The sequence below is a fragment of the Panthera leo genome, chromosome B1, assembly GCF_018350215.1.
Source record: "Panthera leo isolate Ple1 chromosome B1, P.leo_Ple1_pat1.1, whole genome shotgun sequence".
NCBI classification, from domain to species: Eukaryota; Metazoa; Chordata; class Mammalia; order Carnivora; family Felidae; genus Panthera; species Panthera leo.
This window is the reverse complement of record NC_056682.1, coordinates 7,298,654-7,312,912: the sequence shown is the minus strand read 5'-3', so window position 1 is coordinate 7,312,912 and position 14,259 is coordinate 7,298,654. Positions and strand designations below refer to the sequence as shown.

General features: G+C 39.7%; 1 protein-coding gene across 1 annotated transcript in view; it reads left to right on the top strand.

The window, feature by feature from the left end:
- Window positions 1–12,979, top strand: part of GPM6A (glycoprotein M6A) — a 351,752-nt gene extending 338,773 nt beyond the window's left edge. The window contains exons 5-7 of the mRNA XM_042934207.1: window positions 5,389–5,465; window positions 6,019–6,084; window positions 10,847–12,979. Of these exons, the coding sequence (XP_042790141.1) occupies window positions 5,389–5,465; window positions 6,019–6,084; window positions 10,847–10,999 (296 nt within the window). The 3' untranslated portion in view covers window positions 11,000–12,979. The remainder of the gene's footprint in view (window positions 1–5,388; window positions 5,466–6,018; window positions 6,085–10,846) is intronic.
- Window positions 12,980–14,259: the final 1,280 nt, after the last annotated feature.

The following is a 14,259-nucleotide window of genomic DNA, read 5'->3' as shown; positions in this document are numbered from 1 at the left end:
ATAAAAAAAACATGGCAGCTACAAAATTTACAAAAGACCTGGAGATCCACATGTTTGCATGTTTTTTTTCCCCAGGGACAGGCTATTAACATCTAAGCCGTGAACATCTGGGAATGCTCCCTAAGATTTTCTCTAATGAGGTCTCCACATACTTCGGGAAAGCGGGGAACATTTCACTGGGTACTGTCCACAGGCCTTGTGGCTCTTTGGGGGTGCTCTAGACAGGTTGTATGGTACAGCACCACTGTCCAACCCAGCCAGCTGTATGTTCCAAAGCTGTGGCCCGCTCGCCATCCTGAAAGCCAGAATCCTGATCCTAATAAAAAGCAGCATCTGCTCGGTGGATGAAGTTCTTGGCAAGAAGACAGCAGAGGGAATATGGACAGCTCTTCTCCTGGAGAGGTTTCAATCTTGGAATCATGTCCCACGTAAACACAGGAAGAGAACGTCGGCAACAGCGGTTGGAGACCACCAGGACAGCTGCTTGGAAAACATGGCCCTCCTTTCAGTCCCTCCCCCTCGATGTCTTTTATTCTGCTGATCTGCAAATTGGAAATTGGAAGAGAGGTGACCGGTCTCTCAGACACGGTTGCCACCTAAAATACGGGCCACCTAGTGAAGTTTCAATTTGGGGTAAACAGGCAATTTTTTTTTAGTAGAGTGTGTCCCAGATATTGTCTGGGCCACACTTCTGGTAGGTGTAAACCCTGACGAGGGTTAAAGCTGCTCTTTGAACCTTAGCACTGCTTACGACACAGTTATCAAGATTTATTCTAATTTAACTCTTATCCATGCTGTGGAAGAGAAGGCACTTTTCAGATGCCATGCAACCGTTTGCATCAGCTATTATATCTTTGTGTTTGCCCTCAATACAGAATCTACTGCCTGGATGGCATTTATTTGGTTTCGGAAAAACACACCCTTAATAAGAAGCCTGAATGTACATGTAGCAGTCAAGTTATCAAGGGGCATCAGCATAGAAACGGACACTCGTCCAGGTCTGGATTATGATCAGTACAGACATGTACTAATGTCCTCAAAAAAAGTGATCAGGTGGAAAAGAACATGCTATAAATCAATTTCCCTCGTTTTGCGAAGTTGTCTCATTACATCTAGGTGGTATCTTCTCTCTTAAGGGTCAAGGTCTTTGGGCTGCATGGTGGGGGCTGCGTCACATAGCGGCTGCTGTGCCTGCTTAGTTTCTAGTTGCATTTCACCGTTCATTCCCCTGCATGAGACAAATGTATATATGGCATGCAGATCGAATGGGAAGCTGGGGCACTATGCAGTTCATACACCTGTGGAATTTAAAGATGGTTAGTCCTATCAGGGTTGGCCATGTTTCAAAATTAGTCATGAAATAATTTGTCTTGCAATTTTAATTTTTAGTGCTTTCATAGTTATTTCTGTTGCTTTTCAATTATACGTACAGCAGTATAATGATGTTGAATGCATTAGGGATTTAGTTTAGTGAATTTGTTTCATAAATTGTTAACACTGGTCCCCATAATATCATCTAGATCCAGAATTTAAAACTGTGCTTTGTTAAACCCTGGTTGTTTGATGAAACTCCCTCGGGGCCAACCACAGGGAGAGAGTGGTCCAGAGCAGGTGGTGCTCTCCTCTTAGCCTTGTAACCAACCTTCCCTCTCGTCTAGCACATCCACACTCTGAAACAGGAGCAGCTTGTTTTGATCTGATTTCCAGTAAAAGTTCATTTCACTTGCTTATTCATACTTCTGCCAGACAAATACTTGTTGAGCTTCTGTTATGTTTAAGCACTGCTCAGTTTTGAAAGACAAAAATCTCCATGTCAAAAAGTGAAAATCTACCTGTCGAGGGGAATTAGGTTACCAATGGAATGAAGATTACTAATCCGAAAACATGCTAATTGTCCTGGATGGTCTGGATGGGCCCCTGTAATCACAAGAGTCCTTAAAAGTGGAAGAGGCTGAAGAGAAGAAGTCAGCAGGAGATGGACCTCTGAAGAAAGGCACAGAGAGATGCAGTTTTGCTAACTAGGAGGGTGGAGAAAAGAGGCCAGGAGCCAAGGAATGTGGGTAGCCTACAGAAGCAAGAAAATGATACTTTAGATATTCTATCATCTTTAAAACTGGTAATGTAAATGGCAAATTCTTTGAAAATTAAGCATTTATATTTGCCAGTAGGGAGTTAATTTCCGATCACCCTTAAGGGTTCATAGCATCCTAATACCTGTTCATTCTGCTTCCCTCCACCTCTAGCTTGCAATTTCCTTCATAAGAATTTACATCCTGAGAAGTGGTGCTTCTGCTGTCCAGGAACCTCTAAGAGGCTTTCATTACTTCAATGATCAAAGTAACAGGAACTGTGCACACACATGAGGCATGATTTTCTCTGAAAGTTTTCCCTATTTCAGACATAACCAATTCTCAGAAAGCCAGAAGCATACTGCTTCTGTTTACACAGCTTAAAAGACATTAAAAAAAAAAAAATAGGGGCACCTGGGTGGCTCAGTCAGTTAGGTAGCTGACTCAATTTCAGCTCACTTCATGATCTCACATTTTGTGAGTTCGAGCCCCGCATCGGGCTCTGCACTCACGCCACGGAGCCTGCATGGGATTCTCTGTCTCCCTTTCTCTGCCCCTCCCCCCTGCCTCTCTCTCTCAAAAATAAATAAATGTTAAAAAAATATAAAAAAAAACAGAAGAACCTCAGGGCTGCAACTCTGACGTCTCAAATTCTTACCGTTATCTCTCCTTGCAGTGCGTATCTTGCTGCTTCTCTTGTACAGCCCTAACTTGTTAACTTGTTTGTAAGAAACTGGAAATGTCATTGTGTACATACTTTAGTTAAGGACTTTTGTGCATCTGGTGGATAAAATGTGTAAATGTATTCAGTATTTAGAAAAATTAGTAAATCTGAATAATATACTTAATTGGGGGTTAGGCCAATTTGGCCGTTCATCGACAGATCTGTGTGAATCAAAATAATCAAGTTTTCAGATTTGCACCGCAGCACGTCTCAGATACACTTGCTCATTTTCATCGCTTCGTATTACACCAATGTGCATTTGCAAACTATACTTAATTTGCAATGTGTATATTTGTTATATGTAGTAGTTACATCACAAAATTATGGACTATATATTTTTTATATCAACATATATAGCGTCAGGAGTACTGGAGACTGAGTGGAAGGGTTGCGTTATATAATATTTTAAAGGTGACGGAGGAAGGCTTCACCGAATAGCTGTTATTGGAAAGATATTAGAGTCATGGGAATATTCTTCGTGGAGGGAAGATTCAGGCAAAGTTACTAAGACGTCTGGGCGCCATGCCTGGTGTCTTCAACACACAGCAGAGAGGCCAGTGTGGCTGAAGTAGAACGAGAAAGCAGGGAGAACAGACGGAGATGGGTCTGGGGGAGTCGTGGCACTCCACGATGAACACATTGCAGGATGTCAAGTTTTAGAGACTTTTATTCTGAGGGAAGTAGTGAATATGGGAGGGTTTGGGCAGAAGATCCCCCTTTACAGTGTAGAAGCATCGCTCTGGCCACCGTCGGGAGAACGGACTGTCGCAGGAGTGGAAGCAGGGAAGCCAGGTGGCAGTCTTGCAGGAGCCCTGAGGGCCTGGCTGTTTTTTCAAGACGGGGACTGCAGAGCGCCCTGATGGGTGGGCGTGTGGGTTTGAGAGAAAAAGAGGCTTCAGGGAGGGACACACTTGTTGCCGGGACCCCGAAGAAGACCGACTTGCTGTCACATGAGCCCAGAAGCCTACAAGAAGAGCTCACCTGGGAGTGAGGCAGGCGAGGGAGGTCAGAGTTCGCTTTCGAGGATGCTGCTTTTTAGAGACTTCTTAGGAATCTAAATAGAGCTGTCAGGTAAGAAATTGGTAAATGAGGCTTGACTTCAGGAGAGAGGTATGGGGCTGGCTGTCTGGATTTAGGAGCTGCTGATAATACTTAGGAAGCTCTGACACTCAGTGAGATCAGCACGGGACAACGACAATGACGACCGAGGTGTGCGCACGGGGCGCTCCCGGGAACCAGGTCCTAGAGAGAGGGGGCCCGTGAGAATGGAAAGACAGAAGCAGGAGTCCGTAGGTTTGGGGAACCTAATGAAGCGAGCCTGAAGGAGAGGGAGCCATCAGCTGCCCCCCAGTGCTGCTGACTGGCCAGGAAGAGGAGAACGGAGTATTCATCTTTGGTTCTAATTATGTGTAGGTCATTGCTGAGAGTTGAGGCAAAATCTGCCGGGAGAGGGTTTAAGTAGAAAGGAAGAGAAGAGAATTGCGAGCAGTGAGCGTAGTCAGTGCTTTCTAGGAGTTTTGCTATAAAGGTGGACCAAGATCCAGGTGAGGAAATGCATGCACAGCCTAGGTATCCCACCCGGATGAAGTCTGGGAAGATCGGCACAGACAAGGACGCCTACCAGGACGCTTCCTCAACGGTGATGAGTCTTAGGGAGTTCTGACTTCCCCTCCCCTATAGTGCCATCTGGGCAGAAAGGAAAGGTCACAGAGAATGGACTGCATTCAACGGACTAGCTCAAAGCCAGAATACGTGAATGTATACACATATTAAATTAAATAAAGAGCAGGCAGTGCTAAAACTTAGGTATTAGTTTGCTCAGAACTTGAGGGGTTTTTCTCCTTTATATGTATATATGTTTAACGCTTCAGTAGGTCTCAGTACAAAATCAGAGACCTGTTTTAGGATCATCTCGATCTCTCTTCTGTAAAATGAGATGTGTCGCGCTGTATCAACCATGTGCTTCCTAAAAATGCAAGACTCCTGCAAGCACTCCTAGATTCTGATTAAACAGTCCTGTGGTGCCATTCAGAAATACATATTTTTGATAATTTCCCAAGTGATTCTCATGCAGTGGATCCATAAACCAACTGGAGCAAGGGTGAATAGGAGTGAAATTATAGTATTTTTATTTTTCCTCCTAATAGCACTGTTTTCAATATTAGCAGAGAAAAATTAATCCTTTGGGCAATATGCTTTTATAGACTTGCCAGAAGCATTGTACCAGCAGAATAAATTTAGATCCAGACTTCAGCACAGTCTGGGACATAGTTATCAACATAATTGTGATGCCTACACCATTACAGTAATGGACCAAACCAATCAACTAGCCGCAATTGAATCTGTAGATCCGGTGGCAAGGTCCAATTGAATTCAGACTGAAAATGTTTTACGTCGCTTGCAGGCGAAATAGTTTTGATCTTCCATTCATAATTCTGTGTATAATTATTATCCAGCAATAAAAGCTGAGGAAGAATGTTTCCATTATAGCACAAAATGGAACTTGCCTAGATTTTATCAGCATAAGATTCCTTTTCTCTCTCTGGGCTCTTGAAAACATTTATAAACTAAGCTATGATTTTCTCCATGTCGTAGGGATTGTAACAATTGGAGAGGAAAAGAAAATTTGCACCGTCTCTGAGAATTTCCTGAGGATGTGTGAATCCACTGAGGTAAATGTTTCTAAGCTGGTTATATCATCCAAATTTTACCTTCCTTTGAAAAATATATAATTTGAAAAATATATCATTAAATCTATATCAAATTGTCCCCTTTTTCTCTCAGAGGCAATTTTACTCACAGTGATGCTATGCAGGGGGACTGCAGAATGAATATGAATGAGGTGCTGTGTCCATTTCAGTACACATTATAACAAATATATTTTTTCTAGAAAGTACCATTTTAATGAAAGTTCAACGTTTTTGCTGTTATATTTAAAAAGATTGAACGTAGCCTTATGTTGTTACAAGATCACGAAAACCATCATTATTAATCAGGACCTCAACTTTGTATTAAAATTATATTGAAATGATGCAGTTGCCAAGATTTAAATAATTTGCAGGAGAAAAGATACTAGGGTAATGTTTTTTGGATTGAGTAAGCAAGTTATCCTAAGTACACTCTTGTTAAAGATGGACAGAGTTCTTATTCGTCAGCAGCAGTCCTGACCTCTCTTCTGCTTGTAATCCTGACACGTGTTTTGATTCTCTGCGGTTTCCTTTGCAGCTGAACATGACCTTCCACCTGTTCATTGTGGCACTGGCTGGGGCTGGGGCAGCTGTTATTGCGATGGTAAGACCCCAGGGCTCTGAGGCTTGGTTTTTCAATTTGTATGAGAAAGCTATTTACTTGTAGAGATGAAATTTTGTCTCCCATCCTGAAGCCCACACGAATCCTATTTATTTTAATATCAGTAAAACAAAAGGGGGGGGAGGGGGAAACAATGGGCCCATAAATAAGTGAAAAACAAGGCTTCACCTGAAAAAGTATTGTCGTTACTATTGGGATAGTATTTGGCCAGCAGTTTAAGGATCCAAACACTCAATAATATTGGCAACATTAACAAAAATAAATAAATTCATTAGCGTTGCAGATATTAGGTTACTGTTTAACATAGAAAATCCTCTCTGTGGGGTGCCTGCGTGACTCAGTCAGTTAAGCCTCCGACTTTGGCTCCGGTCAGGGATCTCCCAGTTGGTGGGTTTGAGCCCCGCGTGGGACTCTGTGCTGACAGCTCGGAGCCTACAGCCTGCTTCAGATTCTGTGTCTCCCTCTCTCTCTTCCCCTCCCCTGCTCACGCTCTGTCTCTCTGTCTCTCTCTCTCTGTGTCTCTCAAAAATAAATACATGTAAAAAAAAAAAAAAAAAAGGAAAGAAAATCCTGTCTGTATCCTAGAGGTATTTATCCGTGTGAATTCGAAGTCCCCTAATCAATTGCTTGACTTACATTATCCTTTTCTCCTCCTTCTTTAAGAACGTGAAAAAGCCACATTGAGTCACTTATGAAAAAAGAATTAACTTATTCTTCTTAACACAGACCTCGGTAGTTTTACTGTCATTTCTTTCACGTCTAATTTTGTCCAGAAATATTAAGCACAAGTTTTTAAAGTGAGGCTCATGCAGAGTTGGTAGGACTTCCTACCTCACTGTGGCGGCCGGTTTGCTCACTGGACTAGTAGACACCAACAGCGGGCAGATACCTGGAGCCTCGGTAATAGTTTTGCAGCCAAGCCCTTCAGTCCTTATTTCTGCATCCTTGTACACAAAATCATAGTCCAAAAATAAAGTAGTGTAGAACTCCAGAAGGTTCCCAGTAACCTCACAAATATAGCCAATGCGATATGCAAAAAATGAATTAGTTTGGTGCCAACATACGTTCTCATGTGTTGGCAAAAGGAACCCTTTTTAAAAAATGAGTGTTTTGAGGTGCCTGGGTGGCTCAGTTGGTTAAGCATCCAACTTTGCCTCGGGTCATGATCTCACAGTTCGTGAGTTCGAGCCCTGTGTCGGCTCTGTGCTGACAGCTCAGGGCCTGGAGCCTGCTTCGAATTCTGTGTCCCCCTCTCTCTCTGCCTCTCCCTCACTCACACTCTGTCTCTCTCTCTCAAAAATAAATAAACATTGAAAAAAAATTTTTTAGGGGTGCCTGGGTGGCTCAGTCGATTGAGGGTCCAACTTCGGCTCAGGTCATGATCTCACGGTGTGTGGGTTCGAGCCCCGCGTCAGGCTCTGTACTGACAGCTCGGAGCCTGGAGCCTGCTTTGGATTCTGTGTCTCCTTCTCTCTCTGCCCCTCCCCCACTTGTGCTCTGTCTCTCTCTGTCTCTCAAAAACAAATAAGTTTAAAAATAATAAAATATTTTTTAAATGAGAGTGTTTTATCTCTTGTCAAAGAATAAAACTAGGGATGGGGCACCTGGGTGGCTCAGTCGGTTGAGCATCCAACTTGGGCTCAGTTCATGATCTCGTGGTTTGTGAGATCAAGCCCCACATCGGGTTTACTGCTGTCAGACTGTCAGTGCAGAGCCAGCGTCGGATCCTCTGTCCCCCTCTCTTTGCCAGTTCTCTGCTTTCACTTTCCCAAAAATAAATATTTTTTAAGAAAGAATAAAACGAAGAATAATCGGTGCTAAGGAGCTAATGAGCCATTTCCAGACTAGTTATTTTTAATGACTTTATGAACACTTATGTATTGAGATCTGATTCTGCTTTGCTAAAAATTATTTTTAAAAATAACAAAAAGTGACTGTCAGTGCTAAAGTGAGTTTTCAGACATTTTAATTTAATATCATACTAATTGTTCAACATTTTAGTTTGAGTATATCAACCTGTACATAGGAATTTTATTTCAGAATATGAGGTGCTTAATAAGATCATGTTGGCTAATTAATTGGAGGGATCAGAATGAAACAGTTAGCAAAGGCTTTATATTCTCAGCCTAAAATCAGTGCTTAAATATGCCCTGGGGAAGCATTACATGTTCTGGGCAGTGACGTTCCAAACACTCATGGTCCCAGGCGGCACCCAGCCTGACCGTGGGATAAGAGGAAACATCTGTTCGTGCACACATTCCTGTGCGACGGATGATTATTAGGGACTTGTGCACATTCGAGTATGCAGTCATGTATTAGAGGTCTACCAAAGCACTTTTGGAAAGGAGGTATGTAATAGGGCATTTGTTCGCATTTGCTACCTATGTGTGTGAAAAATTGTGTGCAAAAATGCGTGCCTTTTAGGCATACGTAGGTGAAAAGTACCTGTCCAAATGAATAGTGTTATTTAAATTTCCCTAAAAATGCTTACTCTGAAATGAATCTATTATCAAAAACATCTCATGATTATAGATATTTAGATATTATGTATTTCTTAAGGAATCTGTGCTTCGCAGGAATTTAGGCATTAAGTTATATATAAACTTTATATCAAGCTGCAAGTATTTAGGATATTATGTTTTAAGTACTAAGCATCCTTTTGGATACCTAAATATATGCCAAGCATAAGTTCCTTAAGAAATACATAACACCTAACTATTGATTGACATCAGTACATATTTCCAGTTTATTAGCTCTGATAATAGTTTAGGTTTTAGGAGACAGGGATCCTATGACAATAATTACTGCTTCTGTTCCTGGTACTAACACTATTACCAATAATACTGTTATTAGCTAATATTTCTTTAAACTCACTCTGTTGAAAGCACCGTCAAATGCTTAAATCCACGAATACATTCAGTAGTCGTAATATAGCAACGGTCATTAACTTCATCCCGAACTCTTGCAACGCTCAAAGTATACCACTGTCATTATTTCCACTTTAGAGATGAGAAAATGGAGATAAATTCTTCTCCACCAAAATACTTAAAACATCATCCAGGATTTAAGGCAAAGATCATGAGGATTTGTACGAAAACTAACACGTGATCCACTCCATTATTTTTCAGAGAGGTTAGAAAGTTAGGTAGATATTAGCAGATGTGGTTCACGTGGCCTTGCACCAGGGCCAGGGACCGCTGCTCACCTCCCGAGGGACAGTAACAAGCCTGGCAGCTTGTGTTCTCCTAAGATGAGAGGGAATGTCTAAAGACCTACTGAAAAGTGTCAGTTTCTGAACCTGAATGACTCAAGCTCTTTTGAGTATTTCACTCATACATATTTGATAATAGTTTCGGGGCCATATTTTCTCAGACTTCAAAAGGAAATTTTTCGTACATCTAAAAATATACTTATTCATGTGAAACATATATTAAGTACTTGCTTCTTGCTAAACACTCTGCACAGCCCTTGGTATTTTCACAGCAACAACAGCAGAGTGCCACATCAATTTGGTTATGTATAGAAACTGTTCAGTCTGCATGTATGTAGTGATGGAGCTTTTCACTATGAAAGTGACACAGAGTAAAAAGATAGAACCCACTGCTCTTTCTTGCACGTGGCATACAATTTCCACTAAACAAAATGCAAACTTTCAGAGGAAATAGGACATTCTGGAACTTCTTATTGGTGTGCATCTTTTCCCATATTGCCGTGTCAAAACTCATTTTGTTTTTCTATTGCCTATTGACTACCTTAACCTACTGCAATAGTGCCCATTTAGAACTGACTTTGTATTTTTTACGTCTGCACTTTGCTAAAACGAACCTACCTGCTGTCTTTCGGCGTACTCCTGGCTAATCAAAATTTTAGTGTTCCATTTTACTAAATTATGGGTAAAATATTGCCTACCCTTTAAAATTTAGATCAAGTAAAGCATGAGCAACTCAGTTTCTCTTTCATATTCATCCATTGAAATCCATCATTTGGAAAACTGCCTTCCCTCCCCTGTGGCCCAAGAGTGAGGGAAAGAAGGAAAAACAAACAGGTAATCTCCTAGCTGAGTCCATTCAGGTCAAATCAGGACCTTCATTACTTGAGTAACTTCATTACTCGAGACAGATCAGGAGTTTCTTTTAGAACATGGCGCTCTGTTGTGAATGAAAACATACAACATCCATAGGACCCAATGCTTGCTCTCTTGTAGTGTACAGGCTAAGGGAAACTACAAAATTCAGCACATGGAAAGTTAACTTGATAATTCAATCCACAGGTTTATCTTGGGGGTTCCATGGTCCCTTTTGCTGTTGCATAGCAGGCAATAATATATCCTCCCATTAATTCAAAGTTGTCTAGACTCAAACTGTGTAAGTGACTCTTTTCTGTTATGGATTGGAAAACATAGGTACACGAACATGAAACGTATAATCTTTCGGTTTGGGTAAATGAGGACAGAATGGACAGGAAATATCACAGAAAGATTAAGAATCAACCTTGGATACTCCAGAACTGAAAAAAGAAAAAGAGATACTGAAAGAAAGGGAGCTGAGAAAACACTGTCATACAGTTGGAGACACGAGCAGGGATAATATAATTATTGATTCTGTCACCACAGAAATTTTCCTTCTGTTTTATGAGCAAACGTATTCTATATAAGTCTGTAACTTGAATATTTCTTCCCTGGTAGCAAGGTGCGTTGAAGACACTGAACAGCCTTCCAGTATAAATTATTTCTGTCTTTGATTAGGTCCACTACCTTATGGTTCTGTCTGCCAACTGGGCTTACGTGAAAGATGCCTGCCGGATGCAGAAATATGAGGACATCAAGTCCAAGGAGGAGCAAGAGCTTCATGACATCCACTCTACTCGCTCCAAAGAGCGACTCAACGCATACACATAAATAAGCCCTTCCAGTCCTTTCTGCCATTCAGATGCATTGGTGTTTAACTAAGGGCCATCCAACCATCCAACCTTTTGAAAAATAAAATACAGAAGTGCTTCTCATCAATGATATGTAGGGTGACTTATGAATCACCTGAACACAATCCTTTGTTGTTGAGCACCTGGTTTCCTAATTTGTTAAATTGGTGTGATCCGATCTCTTCTACAAGCTCCTATCCAGCCTTTTCCTTTTTTCAGTTTCTCAAACTCACTTAATAATTGCGTAAGATTGAAGATACTAACATTGTCACATGCAGAGATGTCTTTGATTTTTAACCACTCCCCATGTGTTAATACATAACACCTTTTGCATTATTTCTTATGTTTTGAGAAGAAAAATAGCTTTTTATACTTTTTAGTTTTGATTTCGGTAACTAGTTTAACTACAGGTAACCTTCAAAGGGACCACTGTACATTATGAACACTAGACAGAGATGGTACCATGATGACTCTTCTTGTAATATGGAAATCCTGTCTGGAGGTCCGGGACCACGTCACTACAGGCCCTGGTTCATGTTCTCATCAATCTAAGGTGCAATTTCTAAATTTGTAAGAGTAGGATTAAAAAAAAAAAAAAGTGCTTCTTATCTTTGTTAACATTGTATTTTTTTCTTGATGTACTTAAAAGGTATTTCTCTCTGATTACTCATGTTTCTGTTGTGAGCACGTAGAAACAGTGACGCTAATGCATGGCTAGCTGCCTTTTTAAGATTGTGACACCAGACTTACCTTTTCAAGTTTAGTATAGAGACAATTTTAATGGAAATGACTACTGTGAACTATTGAAGAATGACCTCTTTGTGATTTAAGCTGTGGCTGGATTGGAACTTTTAATATGCTAATGTGGAACATTAATTACCTTTATGAAGGTGGTATATTAAAAATAAGCACACTAACCCCTCGGAAGTTGTTTTACCTACTTTCAAATGTTTTAACGGATTGCACCTCTGTAAACTATCCCTCCGATGTATATGATATATTTGAAAAGGCTTCCATTAATATAATAGTTTTGCTTGCAGCCTTCCGATCTATGTTGGTTTACCTGTAGTGTTTTTTAAAGTGTGGTCAGCGGCCACTATAGAATGTATCCCTCCCGAGTGTAGTGATATATCTGTGTTTTTATTTGAAGTCATTTTAACCAAATGTTCATTCATAATCATTTATAAGAAGTACCTATATCAAATGAATAAAAAAAAAAAGCAATCAGTATTACTGGACCAAAATTGGTGTTTGTTTTAACCTTGACTCTTCTTTTGATTATTTCTAATGCTACAAGAATGCTGTAAAGTGTCTTTTACAATGATGTAGCCCTGACAAGACATTTTTGTCAGTGTATAAAAATTAGGTAGTATTGTGCACTGATTTGACCATTGTGAAATCTTTTCTCAGTGTAAGTGCATTTCTAATAAAATTTATGAGTGAAACAATCTTTGTACAATGACCACTCATGCATCATCCGTAATTTTACAAGTTCTTGTAGTAGGTAGAGGGGTATTATTAGGGTTATCTGTGGCATGATTATGCATTCTGTAGTATAATTTAATTAATTTGGGGTTTTGCTTCTTTTCTTTTTTTTACACGTAGATTATCTTACTGGTTCAACATTTTTTCTGATATAGGCAGTATTACAGATATTCAGCAAAAGTATTAATGGGCTTCTTTAAAATTCTATATTATAGTGTTTCAGTTCTGTGTCTTAACAGTTTGTGATGATTTTTACAACTGTCTTTTAAACTTATGTAATGATGTTGATGCTTTTGGCTTTTTTTTTTTCCTGGTATTAGAGTTTGTATTTTCACAAAGAGTGCTTTGTAGCAGGCATTACAATTAATCTGTTTTGTACATAAATGTGCCAACAGCTCGATGGTGGCGTTTTTGAAATGTAGAACGAAGTGCTTGCAAAATGTAATAAATACACTTGTGTACTTTGTGTACTTATTATTAGTTTCTGCAGTGTGGTTTTTTGTGTGTGTTTTTCTTTGTTTTGTTGATTCCTCTCCCCTCTGTGTGTACCCTCTTTCCAGATGCAATGGACACTGTCATTGTAGGATGCTTATGACCTCAGTTGAGCTGACCTAACCCTGAACTGAAAATTCTTTGCGTGACATAGAGCATAGAAAAGCCAGAGGGTTGGGGAGAGGGCAAAGGTGGAAAGATTTCAGAGGCCATTTGGTTTAGCAAATGATAACGATGCCCAACTTCCGCTATTTCCTTGCCTAATTTCTATTGTTTTGTGTTTTCTTTAGACCTTCATAAACTAATAGAGACACAAAAAAGGCTAATTCAATTCAGAAAGAAAAATGATTTCTTGGTTCGCTTCAAACTATCAAGGTGAGAGCAATTAAATGGAAAAAAAATATATATTTTCTAGGCTTTTTGTTTGTTTTGGTTGTAACTTCTTCTGGCCAAACTAGAAGTGATGGCAAATTAAAAATAATAAGATAGTGATCAAATAAAAATCTTAATTTTCACAAGACCTAAGTAATTGTATTAGTCTTCAATTATTTATGTATTATTATGAATGGCGACTTAAAAATGTCATGCACTTACATTACAAGTATCTATGGTAATTATAAGCAGATCTGGACAAAATGTCTTACGTTTTAAATAGTCACTTTTAAGACAATAAGAAAATAATCGTGTATCTAAATCTTATTAGATGACAATTTTTATTCTTTTCAGGGTTTATGGAATTCTTAAAATAGCAAGAAGAAAATAAAGAATTATATGTTAAAGATTATCAGCATGAACAAAAATTCTATGCAATAATATTTTTATTTGTTTCAATGTTTGTTTTTGAGAGAGAGAAAGTACAAGCTGGGGAGGAAGAGAGAGAGAGAGAGAGAGATTGAGAGAGAGAGAGGCAGAGGATCCAAAGCAGGCTCCATGCTGTCAGCACAGAGTCCGAGGTAGGGTTTGAACTCAAGACCCTTGAGATCCTGATCGGAGCCCAAGTCCGATGCTTAACCTACTAAGCCTCCCAGGTGCCCCGCATAATAATGGTTTTCAAAGAAACTGATCATTGTGAGATAATTATATTTTTTGAAAACTTAGAAGTCCATTTCTGTTTGTGAAAATACACATTTATCCTTAATTTCCCTTTGGGCATTTTTTATCTCCTAGCTTTATTGGACTATAATTGACAAATCAGCCCTTTGGAATTTATAAAGCTAATGTGAAGACCAAGGAAATTACTCACTTTGAGAAGAAAATGTGTGT